General features: G+C 38.0%; 1 protein-coding gene across 5 annotated transcripts; it reads right to left on the reverse strand.

Moving 5' to 3' along the window:
* Positions 1 to 705: 705 nt before the first annotated feature.
* Positions 706 to 15,814, reverse strand: LOC119786622 (T-box transcription factor TBX5-like). Of its 5 annotated transcripts, none has more exons than XM_038290099.1 (9): positions 15,691 to 15,814; positions 11,921 to 12,091; positions 11,566 to 11,660; positions 11,153 to 11,272; positions 8,035 to 8,182; positions 6,906 to 7,058; positions 5,067 to 5,158; positions 3,971 to 4,224; positions 706 to 2,225 (listed from the first exon to the last, which is right to left on the reverse strand). In XM_038290099.1, exons 2-9 carry the CDS (start codon positions 12,083 to 12,085, stop codon positions 1,639 to 1,641), a joined length of 1,614 nt encoding a protein of 537 aa, XP_038146027.1. In that variant the 5' UTR covers positions 12,086 to 12,091; positions 15,691 to 15,814; the 3' UTR covers positions 706 to 1,638. The 5 variants fall into 5 exon arrangements, with proteins under 5 accessions (XP_038146027.1, XP_038146029.1, XP_038146028.1 ...); XM_038290101.1 differs by lacking the exon at positions 15,691 to 15,814 and adding an exon at positions 12,781 to 13,265 and having other exon boundaries at positions 3,971 to 4,197; XM_038290100.1 differs by lacking the exon at positions 15,691 to 15,814 and adding an exon at positions 12,781 to 13,264 and having other exon boundaries at positions 11,948 to 12,091.
* Positions 15,815 to 20,693: the final 4,879 nt, after the last annotated feature.

Below are 20,693 nucleotides of genomic sequence, written 5' to 3' on the forward strand. Positions count from 1 at the left end.
TATGGACAGCAACAATAGTATAGAGTGCAGTCAGTATAAAGGGGCCCAGAGAAAACATTCCACCAAACACAATTATACCAGCCCCAACAGTCTGACCCTTTATAAAAGGCAGGAAGGATCCAGGCTCTCTTATCATTCGCGCCTATTTTAGAGTCTGAATGTTCCAGCCCATATAGAAGCATATGGGACAAAGCCGAATTATGCCAATTTGTTTTTGTCAAATGCTGTTAAGGTCTGTGTTAGCGTTATAAGGCGTTATAAGTCCACATGTTTTTTTTACCTATGCCTGTGTATCATATGTGCAGTCTGAGCCAGTGTCACAGACTAATTATGGTGACATCATGTCAACAAAGACTTGATTCTGCTTGCAGCGTCAACAGCCATCATCAGAGTCACTTAAATCCTCATCCTTCCCCTTTCAGGTGTACCTTATAAAGTGGCAGCTGAGCAGTCCAATACATAATGAGGAATGATGAGGCTGTTTTTTCTTTCATGTTAGAGCACCTTATAACAGGCTACTGCATGTGTAAAAGCACACGGCCGCAAAAATGAAAACATAAAACCAACCCCTGTGGTTGGAGGGTGCACATTTTCTGCAGTTGCCAACGAGGGAAATCTAATCAAAGCAAATACAGGAATAACTGTATGTGATTCAGATTTGAAACAAATGTGATTATGTTAATGCTCGACTTTCCCCCAGTTTCTTATTATTTTCACTGCTGAGCAATCCTCACATGTCAGAAATCAGTAATCGGTTCATGAATAATTCCCAAACAAACAAACAAACAAAAATGGGCCAACACTCACACACAGGCATAACCCTTTCCAGTCAGCTGAGCATAAATGAAAACCATGTGTTCATTGGCTGCTACTTTGTGGACAGAGAAAGCTGATTGGTTGGTTGGGGGTGACTGAGAGGACAGCAGTGACAGCCTTGTGACACTGACTTGTGCATTTACCCAGAATGCAATGAAAGCAGTGCTTACAGGTCCTTCAGCCTGTAGCACGATCTAAACAAAGTGTTTATCTCTATGAAGGAGAGCCTACAGCTATCGCTGGCTGTCTCATTGCAAATTAAACATCCTTTAGCTGAGCTGACACTGGGTTTGCATGTACACCAGCATAAGCTCGGACAAACCAGTGCCCTTTTTCCTTTGCTATGACTGAGCATGGAGCTGCATTTTCCTCCAATAATGTGAGAAACCCCTGCCCTGGGCTTTGTTCCGATAACTGGGATTACTTTTGTAGATAATTGATACAGCCCAGCTGACAGTGTTCACAGTTTACATCCTTCACCATGCATAAAGTAGCAGACATTGAGGGGAAATCAGCCAAGTGCCAGTCGGTGGCCTGGTCTTTAAAAAAAAGAAAAGAAAATCACACTGCAAACAGTTTTAAATAGGCACAAAGATAACAACGTCACTGATCATCAGGCTTCCTGCTGGGGACTACATTTGACTAATGTCCAAATTAGGTCCCTCATAATCTGCTGCTCGTTCCAGCAGAGAGGATGAACATAACATACACACCACAATATCACAGTATTCACAATAACTTTACAAAAGTACCTCAGTTTGTACAGTGCAGCCTTTGCAAGGAAAACAGAGAGTCCATCTTAAATCTGTGTTGGTGATCTGGTTAGGAGGCTGCACTCCATTCTGGCACTCCACACCTGATGTGTGAGTGGGTGTCTAGTGTGTGATAGAGAGGTTGCGATAGATTGGATGTGAAGCGGGGGTACTCTCTGAGAGGAGAGCCAAGCTGTCTGCTCGGGATGTTCTGGGTGCTCTGTGATCGAGGTTCAGAGCTCTGGCTGTGGTAGGGATCATGGGAGATGTGCTCACCCAGCGATGGAGGGCTCTGATGGGCTAAGGCGCTTAGTCGAGAGCCCTGGGGGCTGGAGCTGTAGGGGGGGTGAGGGGTGTAAGGTGGGTAGGGTTCCACTGGGGTCATAGCGGCGGGGAGCGGGCAGGTGTACGACCAGGATGCACAGCTGAACTCATCCATTCTGGGCTCCGAGCCGGCAAACATGCATGCCTGATGCTGTCCCATGTCTGAGCTGTAGGGGGAGTCAGTGAGGCCAAGAGCAGAGAGGTTTGACAAACCAGGTGGAGGAGGGGGGTAGGAGGATGGGTGGTAGTAGGACTCCTCCTCGCTTGGTGAACCACCAGTAAAGAGTTTCTTGTATGGATGCTGGTGGTTCCTTGGAGAACAGTTTTCTTCTGCTGCAGATGGAAAGAGGAAATAATGTCAGAGCCATAATCAGCTGGTTTGCTGTAGGATAATGGAGATCCAACATTATTTAAAATTATAAAAACATACAACACCAAGAGATCTCAGTAAGGAATAATTAATTTTAATTCAATAAATTATGGTATATGATACACATAAAGTTCACCCTTTGAAAAAATCATTTCTCTCCACAGTTTTATAATGTTTGCCACATTCATGAGCATCCCTTATCAATATCTACTAATAGTTGCAAAAAAACATGTTACAAGTGTCTTCCCACATACAAAAAAAGAAAATTAAAGCCTTTAATTTATGTATTAAGTATTTAATTTCATGGAATGGGAGGGCTAAGTGAGAGGATCAGATTTTATTCCTGGTGAGTCATTTCTGTGTTGATTTATTTATGTTTTTATGGTCATTATGTATAAAACCAAATAATTAATTACACCAATAATTTATTTTAATTTTTCCCAGAACACCCAACAAGCCTTGTAGGACTTTATTGTATCACAAGGGCTCTAAAACACCTTTAGAATTAAAATAAATTACACCAATAATTTATTTTTATTCTTCAGGTGTTTTAGAGCCCTTGTGATACAATGAAGTCCTACAAGACTTGTTGGGTGTTCTGGGAAGAAACAAGCCCACAGCATGATAGACCATCTACTATACTGGACAGAGCACATCAGGTACTTTACTACTTAAAAACCCAGTACAGTTTGGCCAACTTTCATATGTTTATGTTAGTTATGGTAGGATCCTAAAGGTCTTTTCCATCATCACTTCAAACCAACTAGTTAGTTGGTCATCTACATCTGTGTCACTTCCTATTTTTTCCCCAAGGGAACACAAAATCACAGATTGATGATCTACTCTATTTAAAAAATAACAACAACAAACTCAAATGAGATATAAAATCAACAGAGGAAAAAATGTCTGGCTGCATTTATTTAATTGTATTTCTAGTACCAATATGTGTGCCAGCAATATCATAAAAAAAATATTGAAAAAACAAAGATATCTATACTAAATACATAAATAAAACAATTGAAAGTGGATTTTTCAAGCTTTTTTAGTGTGAAATTTAAAAAGTTTGTTAAAAGATGAATGTATTTTAAGGCCATATACAGATGTTTTACCAGGTGGTAATTATGGAGGGCACTGGAAACATTAGCTAAAGCTAAATGTAACAAACAATAATGGTTTGTAAAAAAAAAAAGAAAAAAAAGTCCATAGCAAAGTGAAACTAATCACATTCCACTTTGCTATCCTCTCAGCTGAATTAAAAAAAGTTTTTACTTTTTTTTTTTCTAAAAGTAATGGAAAGGAATAGTGTGGTGCTTCTGTACTAGCTAGATATAAGGTCTACTTAAGTGGTTTCTAATTTTCTTTTTTCACTGCTCTTGATTAAAATGTCTGAGTACCCATCAAGAGCCCAAATGGGTTCACATGAAAATAACGTATTCATTTATTAATTCCGCCGCTGTCCTTGTAAATCTGATGCTAATTAGATTTGCAGACACTAAGTAAATGCTAGGAATGGAACAAATTAATACAAATCTGTTTTATTTTAGCCATATCTGTGCTTCTTTGTTAACCACTGATATGTATTCAGATGCAGATTATTTGATTATTAAAAATTTGAATTTCTAGATGATGTAATTTGCCTTTATTTACTTTTATGAATTATTAGTCATTTCTGTGAAAATTGAAGGGTAAAGTATAACACTGCACCCACCTTTCCTCTTGCTGTAGCTGTAGTCTTGCGGCTGTTGACCAGGCTGCAGATGTGGGTGACGGTGGGTGTAGTGTACAGGCGGGGAACTCAGCAGCTCCTGTGGACTGCCACAGTTCAATCCGTTCTCGCTGCTAAAGGGGGACCCGATGGCATCGGGAGACCCCCGTAGACCTCGACTCTCCCCTCTGAAGGGACTCCCAGCAGAGCATGCTTTTTGACGGACAGTGCTGCGGGGAACGACAGGGTAATCTTTGCTGAAAAATAGGAGATGATGGAGAAGAGGTAATTCCCAGATTAGATGTGCTCATTTATTTACTTATTCTTAACGATATCCTGTTTTCTCTGCTAAAACATTCATGTTCTTGTTTTGTTTTTTCCTATCACGTCCACTTAAATATTCCACAACCTTTCGGCTGTGATTTCTTTCCCCCCTTGCACTCGCTGCCCTCTGTGTGAACTTTGCGGTATGCAGGAGACAGCGGGCCACATCTCTCTGACTCCTGCATAGATATACACACTCAGTTCACACACATACACAGGCACAGCCAGTGCTTTTGTGAGATAATTCACCACTCTAAAAATAAACATCCATCCATGTGTCACTTCAGATTGACTCTTCTCTCCTTTCCTCAACAACATGAAAACATGGGTGCTGCATCTCACGTCCACCTCCCTTCCTCGTCCCCTTTACTTGGTTTTCTTCTCTCTCTGATCAGTAACAGCTCACTAAAGTCTCAAAAATGCCTATGCCACTCAAACAGAGATTAGATAAGCACGCAATCACAACATGTGTGGGGCAGTCATCAGCCGATCAGCGGTGACAGGCCTTCATGGACCTGCAGCAACGTGAAGTCATGTGTTTATAAAAGCAATGCTTTCACTGTCTGTTTAGTTGGAGTTCAACCTTCAGGTGACAAAAGCTCGAATCTTTTCAAACCACTTGGCTCCATTCACGTTAGACCATATGCATGCCATCACAATAGCCTTCCTACACCACCAATGGGTGAAGAGGGGAGAATGAGAGGAAGGAAAATTTATATAAATGCTATAAAAGCTTAAGAACATGCAGAAGCAAGAATAAATTTTGACAACTTACCCTTGAAGCTTGGCCATGCGATGGAGCTCATTATCGTCGCTGCCCCTGAAACCCTTGGCAAAAGGATTATTCTCTATCTTCAATTGCGTGATCTGAATACAGAAAGCAAAAGAAAAACAATTTTAAATAAACTAGAATAAAGTAAAACTTGGGAAGATATAGCGAAAAATGAAACAGGGTTGTGCATCCACCAAAACGCAGAAACATCTACTTTGATGAAATTTTTTCTTTCCCAAAAGCAGCTCATCTCTGTACAACCAGCATTCCTAAGCAGGCAATGCTTCTGAGTGCAGCGTCCTCGCCAGCTGATTCAGAATAAACAGTTTACCCAAACAGTCCTGGACCTTTTAGAGATTTGAAGCTTTGGGCCTTTGAAGTGGAGGTTTCAGATTTTTCACAGTGATGTCATGGATGTAAACCTTTTGCGTTTTGAAGGATCTCATTTGGCTACGGACCAACTCTAACACACAGCAGGGCAAGTGGGCCAGAGATCAAGAAACAAACTTTGAAGTACTGAAAAGACCAATGGTCCCTGCCAAAGTGTGGCCCAAGAGCTCCAATTTTTACGAGAGAACCTGAAATATTATTATATACTGGCATGTGTGTCTTAATTACATAAATTGTATTCTCTACTGTTGATACTGATATATAAATTACACACACACAAAAAAAATGTTTTTTCATTTTCATTTAATTGTATTTTTTATAACATTTTTATCAGACAAAAATAAAATAAAATATTTATAAAGGCCTGGAATGGTGACCTGTCCAGGGTGTACCCCACCTCTCGCCCGTAGACAGCTGGAGATAGGCACCAGCACCCCTCCGACCCCAGCTGGGATAAAGCGTGACAGAAAATGGATGGATGGATATTTATAGAGGCATTATTAACCATGTATAGCAAATAGTATTAAGTTGTATTCCTATTGAATATTTTTTGTTACAATTATTATTATATTTTTTCCTGTTGGATAGAGAATATAAATCAATTTTTAACCTTTTTTTCTCTTCAAAAACTGATCAACTGACCTGGACTTTGCAATGCAGATTTACAAATTAAACTGTGTTTGTGTGGACCAAGTTGCATCATATAGTGTTGAATTGCACCGGAGTAAGTTCTACTGGTTTGAATAAATTTTGAACCAAATTTAATCCCATATAACTGCATATAAATTAGACCTGCTAAAAGAGCCATCAGATAACAAATATTATACAACTGCCTCGTTAATAGCAATAAAAAAATGCCAATATTTACATCTACATAATACACATACTAATTAATGAGTTTTATTTTAAGTTTCCGCCAAAGATTGACCAAAAGAAGAAATTAATAATAATATTTCAAAAATAATATGAACATGTTGAAATAAAATGTCCCCATTTTTAGGCTATTTAGCTATATGCGTTTTTTTTTTGTGAAAGAAAGAAGATCAAAGTGAGTCTTTTTGAAGAACAAAAAACTCAAAGCTTCAGGGATCTTTCTTTTGTGGGTGGCAGAAAACCGGGAGGACTCAAGTAGCAGGTCATTAGAGACCAGTCTACACATAATCACACACGCACACACACACTCACTCATGCAAGATATCTGTTTAAATATATGCAAGAACACACAAGCAAAGAAAACACTGACTGGATTTTTGGACACAAAATGCAAACAACACCAATTTTTTCTGTGGTGTCATGTTGTATTTCACTGTCCCTAAATACCATAAGTATTTAAACAATACTGAGCGAATAAAGTCTGCACTTTACATTCAAACGCCATATAATGTTGAAACATCAAAACACTGCTGTACCTGTTAACTATTTATGATAGCATGGCATCCGGGTGAGGCCTACCTTATGGTTTTGATAAGATGTCACTGCGATGAAGGCAGTTTCTGGGAACACGTGAGTGCAGAAAGCTGTGTTCTTCGAGCCGAAGCCGTTGTTTTCATCTGCTTTGACAATGTGGAGACGAGGTTGGTATTTGTGCATGGAGTTGAGTATTATCTGCGTATGAGAGAGAGGGAGAAAAAGATGCTCACAGACCCATCATGCTTCCAGCAGATGCTGGTGGTTGGACAGTCTTTTTTGAGATTGAACCCATATGGACAAGATTCTTTCGTTTTTTTAGATTTCTTTGTTCCTGCTGATGTTTGAAACAGAACATTTGTGGTTGGATCAGAGCGATCGAAGTCAAGAAGGAGACAAGCTAATTAGTGGTTTCTTTCAACAACACTATTTCAATCATTGGGTTCTGTCATCTGCTTTGCATTAGTCAACCTACCAGTAAAACCTATTTACTTGTTTACACCTGGATATTATTTAGCTAAACTCTATTGTATATTGAAATCATCCTCATATTCCTATCTGACACTTTTATTTTCAATGGATTAACATAGAGAGAATTCTGGAGAAAACCTAAAACTCTCAGCAATATTTTAATTAGACTGTTTCCTAAAAGAAAGTTTCAGAAAGTTTGTAAAGATTTATTTTTATACAATAATCTTTAACATTAGAATATATTAACAATGTAAATTTAGAAGTTAAACCTATTCCAGGAACACTAGCAGCGCTGTAAGTGTGTTTTAATTAGATTAGGTTTTCAGTGTGTAGACACCTTCTGTTTATTCAAAGAGCTCAGTTTGATAAGTCCACTCCTGGAATCCATGGGCTAATAGAGTCTGGATTCATGGAAATAATTGTATCTAATTGCAAATCTTTATGCAATGGTGTTAAAACAATGAATAACCCTTGACTATAAACATTTTAATTTACATTATCAATAGAATATTTTTATTTTTGAACAGATATTTCCGTTAACTGTTTTGTGAAACAAGTCACTTAGATTTAGTAAGTTATACTTTTTAATAGGTCAAAATGTACCTTACTGTATTTAAACAATTTTTCTGTATCCTATTGCTCCTAAATGTCTTTCTTTAAATGAAATGGATCCATTTTTGAATAGTTAGAGGAGCTGACTCACATGTCCAAAGGGGTCCAGGTGGTTGTTGGTGAGTTTGAGCTTCTGGAAGGAGACAAGCTGGCGGCTCCAGTGCGCTCCCGTGGCAGGAGAGTCTGGGTGGACGTAGAGCCTGCCGGGCATAGCGGGCTCTGCTTTGCCCGTTACTGACCTATATGTTCCCAAGAAGGATCCATCAGAGAGGAAAATGATCAGACAGTGAAACTCAGGGGGTCCAAGTGGTTTAGGCACCGAGCTCCTGGGTGCCCTGTGGAGCAGAGAGCCCATCTACAGCAGACAGGACAAGGTCTGTGGGGCTGGTGCTTGAATTGGACTCACAAACTCATGAATCTTGTTTGGTTGGATTTTCTGGCCAATGTTAACTTTGGTAATAACCCTGTTAGCATCCGTGTATTTTATTTTTTCCTGAGGTTTTTACATTATAAACAAATGAATATATTGGATTGTATTAAAAGGTTTTGAAAATTACCAAGGAATTTTTTTTGAAAATTTAACACTCTAAATTTTAATAATGATAAAAATCGATAAGAATATTTTTGGGAAATTAATAAGCATGTAGAATAAACCAAATGGAGCTGTTCTAGACAGGGGTCAACAAGGGGGCAGTGCCCCTATAGGAGGGTTACTGGCCAGTTTTATGACGTCTCTACTGAAGACATAATCCATATCCTATATTATGCTGGTACATAAAGCACAACAGATTGGACTAAATTTGTTCCTTTTCTTTTCTGTTTTAATTTAACAGTGCTTTTAAAGTGAAAGTGCTCCACTTTTAACTTACAATAAAGATTGCATCTCAGTGTTTACCAGATATATCAGGGGTCTGCAACCTGCAGCTCCACCTCCGCAAGTGGCTCTTTCATTCTCTGGCTCAATTAATAAATTAAACTATGAACTTTTGCAGTTTCTTTTTATTTTTTAACTTTTTTTTTCCATGCCTCCATCAAAAGATACCTCCCCCCGTACAACCCCCCAGCTCTATATCCGATCTAGAACTGCCACTGCTATAGCAGTTGTTGCAAATGAACAGCACATGTGGCTGCCAGGGAAAAGTTTAACATGCCACCTCATCAAAAGATCAATAACGCCTGCATCTAGCTTATTTAGTTAAGGGACAAGACTGAGGCTAAAGTCAAATTTATGAACATTTCTTAACGGGATTCTTAACAGCAAGCAGTCTCTGCTAATGAACGGTAATTCTTAGTTGATGCTAAAGCCAGAACTTTAACATGCATTTTATCAAAATTGGAAAAAAAAATCATCTGGCTTTAAATAGTTTGGCAGCACTGTTGAAGCTGAAGTTGTAAACTTGCAGGCTGAGCTTGTTTTCCAAGTTGCGGTAGTGTCTAATAACAACCACAGCTATCTCCAACTTGTTACATTTCATTTAAGAAGTCCTTTATCCATCATCTGTCCATTATAATTATCCATAGAGTAACTTTTCATGCCTAAATTAAAAACTAATTCCTATTTTGTTGTTTCTTATTCAAACTGAGGACAAGCAAGATTGCTGAATGAAATATAAAGTTTACATGCTGGAACAAGCTCCAACAAGACAAAAGGAATATTCTGAATCTTTAGAATATGCCTTAATGCCTGCATCTGAAAAACTGTTTCATTATTAATTATTAATATAATGTTTTGATCAATCTGAACTTAATTTAAGCCAATTCTACATTAAGATATTGCATTTATTATTGCTATAATTTTAAAATTCAATCCACAAGTTAAGGAGAATAGGTTACCTAATGTCAAAATATTTTACCAGTCAGTTACCTTTGAATACTAAGTTGTTAAACTTCAAATCACAAGTTTACAGAAAAGGAATTTGCTATATTATTTGCTATTTTGATTCCCGTTAAAATAGCATATAAGGAAGGGTCAAAGTATTTTAATTAGTACTATTTTATTTATTTATTTATTTTGTTATAAAACCTCAAACATCTTAGAAGAAGTCCAGGATTCTAATAACATAAAGCAAAATCCCACTTTTAGGCCCATTTTGTTATTCAAAAACAAACAATCAACATATAATTTTAAAAACCTGTAATAAACAGGTTATGTAATAAAGTAATAAACAACTTGTTCTAACCCAAACGTTTGAATAAATGCATGTAAAAAAAATTATAAATGTGTTACACCAATTCAACACACTGAAGTTATATTTTGTTTCAACTACTGAGTGTAATTATGTGCTCTAAATATTTAGGATCACTGTGAATTAGAATAATATTGCCTGTTCCTAAATTTTATTTTAATGTAAAATAAAATATTAAAACCTCACTTTTTTGAGTGAACAAATTCAAGAAAGCAATATATTTTAAGAAATTATAAATAATTTCTGAAGCCAGAAAAATGTACAAATGGAGTGAAATTTCACAAGCGTTAGGTGGAAAATATGAATTTAAATCTATCAAATTACAAGTATATCCAAATTGTAATCTCAACTTAATTTATGAGCTTACCGGTATACTAAATTACACACATTTTTTCCCCTTCAGTGTAGAAAAAGAAAGGGAAAAAAACGTATGTTTCAAAGCAATTACAATCTCCAAAGACATTTATGGCACGGAAAGATTAAACAAACCTTAAAAATTTGGATACAGCTCTTTGTTATCAATGTGTTATCAAAACTGGAAAGTTTGATAAACTCAGGGGGGCAAAAGTCAGATGTGGAGTTTAGAGAGAAAACCACAGACACCTTAGGTTCATTTATCGCCTTCCCTCAGTCCTTATCCTCCAAATAAAAGCTTATTTTTGGTTTTGTGGAGGGCCAACAGCGCACTGATGAATCTGATTACAGTCTGAGGTCCGTTTTAGCCTCAGCACAAGCTGAATGAGATACTTTAATCCGGTCTGTGCAGTCTGTCCGCTCCGTGAACCCGTCATATTGTGATGTAACCGGCGGGCAGACACACAGAGGGGCACACGGGGAAGTAGGCCAGCTCGAATTTACGCAGGGACCCGAGCTTTACGCAGCGCGCCCGGAGGGTAGAAGGTCGGTTTAAACCACAGCTTCTATTCAAATACCGAATTTATAAAGAAGAATAAAAATAATATCTTAATTATTCTGCTCGACTAAAGGCCTCCTTGTTATATAGGAAAGCAAATATATACAAACCATTTATTGTCTGCGAATTTGTAGCGATGATCATCTCCGGGAACAATGTCCATCAGGAGTATATACTTGGTCTTTGGATTGAGTCCTGTGACTTTGACTTTGTAGCTGGGAAACATCCTCCTGTGGGAACGAAATAGAAAAAGTAGCATATTAAAAAAACTGAATATGTAGAAAAATATGATATTGCAAACTAAAAAAGGAAAGAAAGGGAGGCAGAGTAAATTCCTCCCCATTCCCCAGAGACAAAAAAAGTCCCTGGGGGCCCTCGATGACATGCGCATTGTAGACCTCATTTCATTATAATATACCCATATTTTTGTATACGTAAATATTTTTACTAGAAAAATTGAATTTTTGGGGGGGTTAATTGTAGGTATCTTTCGAGCCGGAAAATTTTACCTAATACATCCTACCTTCCAGCTTTCGTGATGATCATTTCAGTTCCCACTTCATCGAACTTGGTCCAAAGTTCCCTGTCCTGAAGGACAACTTTGATCCCCTCCATCCCCTGTGGCAAAGGCACAAACACTGCTTAGCGCAAAAAAGGTGGAAGATTTTAGGTAAACAAAGAATATGTTTAAATCATTGTCATCACATAACTTCCATTTTAAGGAAAAGGCGCAGTGATTCTGTAGGTTTAGGTCTAATGTGAATTAATAAAAGTCAAAAATAATATCCAATATGATCCATTTGCCTTCTATAGAAAAAAACGACTAAGGCCTATAGTGAATAAGCGGCTGTTAGAAGTTATAAATAATTGATATTTACATCAGGATCCGTAGCAGAGACCGCTACCTGGCTGGAGGCGGTCTGAGGTGAGGCAGCTGATTTTAAAGAGAAGGGGAGATTTTCCTGCTTGCAATCCTTTGGAGGGTCCATGCAGTCCGAATCCGGGCGATCTGCAAGGCCGAACCGGTCTCCTCCGTTTGCCATGACCCACTGTACGCACATAAATACATTTTCTTATTTTTTCAGTTTCTTTGTTTTAAATCCTCTTAAATCATTTTCTCAGTCAAGCCTAAGTTTATTAAATTCCCAAACACTGACTAATAAATAAATCTAAAACTTTTTAGGCAAAGCCTTTAATTTGAATACCCTATTTAAGCACTAAATCAAAATCCAAAGAATGAAATAATCTAAAAGAGACGTGTGCAGTCGCAGCAAATTTAAAAATTGCCACCACAATGATTTAGTGATGCACTAATGATCCGATTCGTGTAAATTAGGAAGTGTTACATTAGATTACAGCAGCATGCCATGAGTTACACCGATCCAATAAACTAATCACAAGCTTCACTTCAAATTAGATTAAATATGCCATTTGAACTTCTGCGCCCAATTCGAGGAAGTGTGACTATTTCTGTTGATTTATCTTTCTGTTTCTAAAGAATATAAACAAACAGAATTACATTTAGGATTTCCTTGTTACTGTTTTAATCTTTTGGGCTGAATTTAACTGCTTTACACTGAATCAAACTTTTTTGACAATCCCTAGAAAGGAGGACTGCATTAGGCTACCATAGCGGTAGCTATATATCGTGTAGTGTATTCAAAATAAAGCACATATTTTTTTTAAAGCATATGTTGTTTTTATAGTAGGATACACCTGGTCTTAAACTGCGCCTTGCCTTTATTCGTGGATGTCTGTTTAGGGGGCCTTTTGATTTACAGTCCCCTGCTCTTTGCAAAAGATGCGCTCATCCTTCTCCTATTACCAGCATTCACTCAAACAGCATATTTTTTGTTATTTCTGTTCCTTTTGTCCCCGACAGTTTCCTTTATGAAAGTGTCTCGTTCTCCAAAAGGGAAATCCACGTCTGCTGTGCCTTTTGCTTGTCGTTTCTCTCTCCCCTGTCCGCCTCTTGAGACACAAACCGCGGCTCTCCTCCACACAGTCCCCTGTACAGTGCGCATCCGCCGATAATCTGATGTGATTTCCTCGTAACTTGCTTCGCTCTCTCCTTATACTCCACTTTAACCCGGCAGCGGCAGAAACTCTTGATCTGAGACCCCTTTTCAAGACACTTCATTACAAATGGAGTCAAGTCCGCCTCTCATTTGGTGCCTCCCCCTCCTGGAGCCCTGCTCCGCCATAGGTCCGCTCCGCACAGTGATTCGTTTCTCCCAGATGATGCGCGGCTGTGAAACTGGCCGGTGACGCACGCACACATAAAACTAGATCCCACATCCACTGTTGTTGTTTCTGCTGGAAATATCCTCAATCGTTCTCATTTTATTCCCAGGTTCCGCTCTTTGTGTTATTTCTTGGTTTTGGGAGACGCGTTTTCTGCCTGAAATAATCTGGATCACTTATTGCAGCTGTCCTTGTTATTGTGAATGCTCTGCCAGACCGATGTATATGCAACACAAGCAGCCGCACACCATTCAATAAGCTATAGTTTTCTCGCAATCTTTATTTTATTAATTTTTTTTTCAAATTGGCATTATAACATCAGCTGAAAGGCAGTTGTTTAAAAGTCCTTAAATTTGAATTTTCTTAAGTGAAAGAATAGATCAAATACATAGCAGGGGCGGAGCTAGATGGGGGCCACAGGGGTGGCCATGGCCACCCCTGTGGCCCCCCGAATTATTTATTTCCCCTCTAATACAGATGGTGACAGTAATAATTTCCAGTGGAATATTAAAAAAATTAAAATTTTTCATATATTAACAATTACTTGACAATAAAAAACTCTGTGGTTTATTATGCACATCGATATACTAACATTAAAAATGATAAGTACAGAATTCAAGCAGAAATAGATTTTGTATTTTATAGGGTAAAGAGAAAATGATGTGTCTCTGCAAGTCATCTAGGAGTCTTCAGTGAAATCATAGATAAATAACTAGTTTAATAAAACGTATTAAATAATTAATTTATGTAGATATAAATACTTGTAAATATAAATTTTATGCGGAATGATTATTGATAAAAGTAGGAAAGTAATGACGATGGAAAAGATGTTCTCAAAACTCAAACCTGAAAGAATTTTATCCACTACCTTTTATTTAGAAAGCATGGATGTTTGAATATATTTTAGCAAAGACTGTGGGAAAGTATAATCTGTCTTTACTTAGAAAATATAGATGTTTTGCTGGTTAATCTTCCTGTTGAAACAGTGTAGATTGACCGCAAGGTTCTGGTGCTTTCAGCCACCCCCCTGAGTGTACATTGGTTATTGCCTGGCCACCCTTGTAAAAATGTTCTGGCTACACCCCTGCCTATAAGGTCGTTCTTGGGTCTTGATTGGCTATATACTCCGATACAATTGAAAAATGCCTCACACCCTGATAAACCAGTAGGAGATGTTTTAGCCCAACTCATTTAGTAACCTGCAGGTAATGCCATCGTTGATTAGCTTTTACCAAAAATCGGCCCCAAAAATACTGGCGGGATGTGGTCATTTTAAAACAGTGGTGCCATACCCCCCACCTAAAACCAAACTTGACCCCAAGCAGCAAGTTTAACCAAAATAAGCTGAAGGAGCGCTATCTGCGCTTCTTGTTAATTGCCAAAACAATTTTGATTTATTCTTAAATTGAAATGGGGTATTCTTGTATTATCAGTTATTTTTTGAGCTGTAGGCAAATTCATCTTAACTGCATTCACTGTGGCCGCTTTTAAACACAACCATTTAATCGTGGTCCCTTCCTGCTGACTCAGTCATATTGGTATTAAAACTCTGCTAGAGGTGACTGGTTGCGGGTCAGGACGTGCGGTTCCCAAATCAAACTCCACTAAAGGCTCAAATTAACATTTACACTTTATATCAGATACCTAATGCATGGTGTGATTATTTTTAATAATTTTTAGCTATTCTTATCCAGCACAGTCTACAAGCTTTATTAAATACATGGGCCGTGCTGGATAGTAAAGGACAAGCGTAGATTAATGTTAGTCACCGAAAAAAAAACAAAAAAACAAAACAAACCCAAAAAAAAAGGCACACAAAAAAAACAGACATCCAAATGTAAAAGAACATTTCTTTTTAGGCTATAGATGATCCATTCAGAGTCCTTTGGCAGCAGCGGTTGCAGTGGCTTGACGCGGTTGCGCATCACTTTGACTGGATTACTGCAGATCCTGATAACCGGAGGCTCCCAGAGTTGAAAGTTGAAGCGGTCACTGAGAGGTCAAGCCGGATCCCTCCGTTACACACAGTTCCTGATCTACATAACAACACTCGCCCTCTTCAAGCACACCCTTGATTGGTTTTATTCTCTCAGTTTATAGCCTCACAATAAGCAATCTACGAATAATATTTGACACAAATAAGAAATTATACTGTCAACATTGCAATGTCGCGAATCGCTCTTGGTCTTAATATTGCATTAATATATATAATAATGATGGTAATATTATCAACAATACATTAGGATTGGCTATGTAACTCTTAAATGTGTGATAAATAAAATAACCAAAGAATTAGATAAATATGCTCCCGCGTAAATTGCGCCTTTACGCACAAACATTTTTGGCGTTTGCTGACCCCTAACCACTTTCCCCCCCAAAATGCATTAATAAAAGCATTACATACCGTGATCAAATAGATAAAGATCCCCGCTGACTGACCCCTGTCACTACAGGTCGATGTACAGCTTCCTTTGCAATGCGCGACAAGCGGCTGCTTGCAGAGCGCGTCGCCCTTCGAAGGCTCTCGACTGTCGCTCTGTGCCCGTAAGCGCGTGCACGCTCACGTTTGCGCGTTCTCGTAATAGCAGATTCATCAAGTTCCTGCGCTGTTATGATGAATAAGTAGATAAAATTCTATGCAGAATACTTTTGTCTTCATGCGATTCCATCAGATAGGTGGTGTTAAAATGACACGTACCTCTGCAGAATAATGGAGATATTTGAGGTTTCCGAGCCATTTTGTGTCCTATTTTCAGTAGCTTGCGTATAATAGTAGGTTTATAGCCTAATTTTCCCTTTAACCTTCCTAATTAAGCATCGTTAAGCAACAATAAGCCGTAGTCTAGTCACTTTGTGGTGTTGCAAGATAGGCTACCATTATAAAGGCATCTGTTATTCTTTCTGTATCTATAGGCTATATATTTATCTATCACTATAGATTGTGTCATTCAATTTCATAAAAAGTTTCTAATTCAAAATTTTCCTGCTCGAAAACGGTGCAGAACAGAAAGGAAATTAGGTGAATTTTATTCTAGAGGATCTCCGGGTTAAAACATTTTCTGAAAAGATTAACAGGTTAACATTCTTTCCCCTAATATGCAAAAACTCGAGGGGAAGTTCTGACAGATATCTAATTCATCAGGGGAAACTGCAGACTGATTTTCAATTTTATATTTTTCGTTTTTTAATATTCAAGTTTCCTTATCTTGATATTTAAAATTGCCTTGTCTGAAATAACTTTGACATTTTTACTCTTACCTGGACAACAACATTCAATTTACAATTCAATTACAGTGAAAGTTATACGTATAAAAAACAACTGAATATATATATATATATATTTTAAAAAAACTACAATAAAAAAGGCTCATACTCTAATGAGTCCATTATAGGTCTAATTATATTGGTCATAATTAGTATTTAGTTTTTTTTGTTTTGTTTTGTTTTTTTTTATCCTAATAAAATATCTAAGGTGTAAAAAACAATAGTTAAAAATAAAAGATAATATTAGTGGAATATTTTTGGAAACTGAAATATCCTAGAAATCTTAATTTATTATGGTTTTTAAAGTATTTCGTATCTATTTTGCGAGGCCTAAAATTACATAAATGTCCACAACATTCTCTCTAATGGGTTGGGGGATGGGGGGTATAATTGTTGCATTAATAAAATCTATGAATGTGAATAATATTTATCAATCTGAAATGATCCTAATTAAACAATAGAACGAAAGTCACCTAAAACATACCTTAAGTGTGTAAGTTTTGGTCTCTAGCAGACTCATTATTGCCTCATCATTGCTGCAGTTGACTGCATTCTCTGTTCTCTGTCTGGAGGAAGTGGTGAGGAGGTCCCAGACCTCTTGCACTCAGCGGGGATGTCACACACACCTCCAGCTCAGCCTGAGTGTGTTTGTGCATGTGTGCAGAAGGGGCGTATTTGTATTGTGTCTGTGTGGCATTAAAGGGCAAGGTCAACCCATTCCTCTGCAAACAATCACATCACACAGAGCAAAATACATTCCAACAACCCCCCGCCCCCCCTCCCAACTTCAGTTTGTAAAGTGGCCTGATGTGGGAACAGTGGATGGTGAAGAGGGTCTGGGCCCCTGGCCAGTAGGGCCCCTCTTAGTCCAGATGAAGGGAAACCTGCTACACATTATAATATATTTATTTCACATATGTTATAAAATGTGGGAAAGATGGTTCTTTTAACACAGACAGACCTATTGAACTGCTTCTTTTGTCGGGCATTTTTCAACCTTTTACCTGTGGATTTAGTGACATGCACTGAGTGACGTCAGCAGACCTGAGGGACGTCCTCTTAAAAATTAAAACATACCAAAATTATCGAAAGGAACCCTTAAATACTTTTAATGATGGAACTTAGATGGAACTTAAAAAAAGATTAACTGATCGTCATGAGAGTTCAAATCATTATGCGTTTTGCTGGCTGGATTAAATTTGGATTTGAAAAAGTAATCTATAGATTTATGATGATTACAAACACATAAATGCACACTAACACAAACAGCTTTAAAATGTTCCCTTTAATTTTAATATAGTAAAAATCGGTTTATATTCATTATTAATTCTAAAAATTCAATATAAAAACAATATATAAATGTTTTGACTATTGTACTTGGTATTCAACTCATCAGAGATGTTGCACATTATGATTAAGAGGGGTGCCCTTGGTAAAAGATTTCTTTGTGAACCAGAAAACTGCTGACTTATTCCTCAAAGGGCATCTCTCTTTATCATTTACCGCAGCTTGTTGACAATGACTTCTGGTGTATCGCAGCTCCATCTAGTGGCCGCAGTACAGAACTGTCTCGAGGATAAACATGTTTAAAAGAAGTCTAAACGATCATCCCAGATAAACAGTCGTCTTAAATTGGATTTTAAGCCTTATTTTAAAAGTAGCTAAAGTTTACAACAAACATGTTCAACTAAGAACTCCACGTACCACTTGGTATTCATTAGAAGATTTCTTTAACCCACTCAGGGTCAAAGTTTATACAACAGTCTCAAATACCTTTGTACATTCTCTGTGCTCACCACAGTCTTATGTGATTGCCCTGCTGGAATAAAATGCTACAAAATACTAGTCATTACATCCCAAGGTTTTAACATTGACCTGTTCAACTAATATTTGATCCAGAACTGTTACCTTGCCCAAATGATTTTAGCCATAAACATACAAAGGTGTTTATGACCTCTGGTTATATGAGCAGAAAGAAATTTAAACAAGAGTGGAAAACTCAAGGGAGGTGGGATGGCAGTTCTTGTGAGTCCTCTTTGTGAGGCAGTTCTCTTCTCCAGGACATGTTGCTATCAAGATTCGTCTCTTCAGCCCTAATATTGAACTGTTGGGGGTTGGATTTTGGTCATATAGTTTCAGAGAATTTAGAAATGTTTTTTTGGTAACCATTTCATTTCAACCTTCTGCTGTTGCCAACACTATGTGTGATGGAATCATTATATGTCATTGTTGCTAAGCTGCAATCACAAGAGCCAAAGCCATATTTGGTAATAACTGGTGATTTTAAGGATTCCTAATTCTCGTGTATACTGCCAACCTGTGTGGTCAGCCATGAAAAAGATCACAGGGTTCAGCAGAAGATGTTTCAGACAGCTGGAAGTCTGGATAGAGCCAATGCCATGAATATATCTTTAATAGATTTAGTTTAGGAACAAGCTCACCAACTTCCTCCTCTTGCCCACAGTTGAACGGACATCTCATCCTTCTCTGATCCAAAGTTTCCCTTCCACACCACAAATGTTTCATCTTCCTTATACATTGTTCCAATAATAAAGAAACTCAGCTAAAATTTCTAAATTACTGAGGACCTGTTGCCCCAACATCCCATATCATGAAGGTCCTAGAGAGCATTCCATTGGTCCACCTGGGCAAGCAAAAAAGCAGCTATCAACACTCTGACCATGGTAAGTTTGCTTATTGTTTATTGCCATGGTATTGGAGTTGAAGATGCCATCATACACCTGCTTCAACAAACCCAGAGTCTTTTAGACAAGACAGACATCAGTGAATCTTGCACAGTTCATCCTTACTTTGTGAGAAAGTCCAGAAGATCAAGGTGGAGGCACCAACAATTTCCTAGATCAAAGACTACCTGTCAAACAGACCATAGTTCGAGAGACTTAAGGTCAGCTGTCAGATTAGGTAGTCAGCAGCACAGGAGCATCAGAGGGGACAGTATTCTCACCATTCCTTTTTAATACTTGGATGACTCTGCAGTCATTGGGTGCATCAGAGATGGAAAATAAACTTAGCATAGTAACTGGTGAACTACTTTTTGGCATGGTGTGAAAACATACACACATGCGTACGTATGTACACGTGCAATCAAGCACACACACACACACACACACACCCCAGCACACAATTGCACCTAAGGACAAGGATGCATTTACCTAACAGTCATATTATTAGACTTTAGAAGAAAGCCAGAGAGAACCAACACATGCATGGGGAGAACATGCAAACTCCATACAGAAAAGACCCTTGGCCAGGAATCAAACCCAGGATAAAACGAATATCTGATCCTGAACGTGAACAATACAAGGGAGAGTCAAATCCTATAACCATCATAAGAGGAGAAGTGCAGGTTGGTGGAAAAATATAAAATACCTTGGTGTTCACTAGGACAACAAGCTCGACTAGAGACGCAACCGTGAAATCATCCACAAGAAGAGAAAGAGCAGACTGTGCCTCTTAGGAAAGCTTTGGCCATTCAGTGTTTGCAGCAAGATGCTGGATATCTTCTATAAGTCTGTAGGGGAGAGTGTGATCTCTTCTGCCATCATCTGCTGTGGGGACGGCATTAGAACAAACAGCTTAAAAAGCTAGACAAACTAATCAAGAAGGATGGCTGTTCCAAGAACTCCTCTCGAACCTTTGGAGATATTTTCACAATAAAAATAATTCTTCATAAAATTAAGAACATCATGTACAAAAGTAAGCATCCTAATAATAATACTTTAAACACCAATAGTGTCTTCAGTCGAAGACCTCTCCAGATTCAGTGTAAGACAGACCACTACAGAAGATCCCTCTAGCCTACAGCTATAAACATCTACAACAAATATATTGGGATTAGACAGACAGACAGACAGACAGATAGAAACACCTGCCCAATAGCAAAGATTAAAAACATAGAAAATCAGATAAACACAAAATTGGATTCATGATAATAATAAAACCTCAGTCATTCAAGAGGCATTAAGCTGTGCAATGACAGCCAAGATGTTGTGTATCTCTCCGTTCTGCTTCTCACAGAAAATGCATTTATGAACTGAATTGAATTTGAGCCTGTATGATCCTTTCCAGTGGATAGAAAATTCATAATTTTAAAACCTGTGCATCCGGTTTTTATTTTCAAAG

The sequence above is a fragment of the Cyprinodon tularosa genome, unplaced genomic scaffold (genome assembly GCF_016077235.1).
Source record: "Cyprinodon tularosa strain WSP-4 unplaced genomic scaffold, ASM1607723v1 ctg275, whole genome shotgun sequence".
Taxonomy (NCBI): Eukaryota; Metazoa; Chordata; class Actinopteri; order Cyprinodontiformes; family Cyprinodontidae; genus Cyprinodon; species Cyprinodon tularosa.

Excerpts from the sequence above, each read along its gene's own strand:
- LOC119786622 (XM_038290099.1), bottom strand. The coding sequence starts at position 12,085 with ATGGCAAACGGAGGAGACCGGTTCGGCCTTGCAGATCGCCCGGATTCG. Across the intron at positions 8,183-11,152 it reads AAATTCGCAGACAATAAATG|GTCAGTAACGGGCAAAGCAG; the intron begins GTTTGTATATAT and ends GGGAACATATAG. Across the intron at positions 4,225-5,066 it reads CGCATGGCCAAGCTTCAAGG|CAAAGATTACCCTGTCGTTC; the intron begins GTAAGTTGTCAA and ends CCTATTTTTCAG.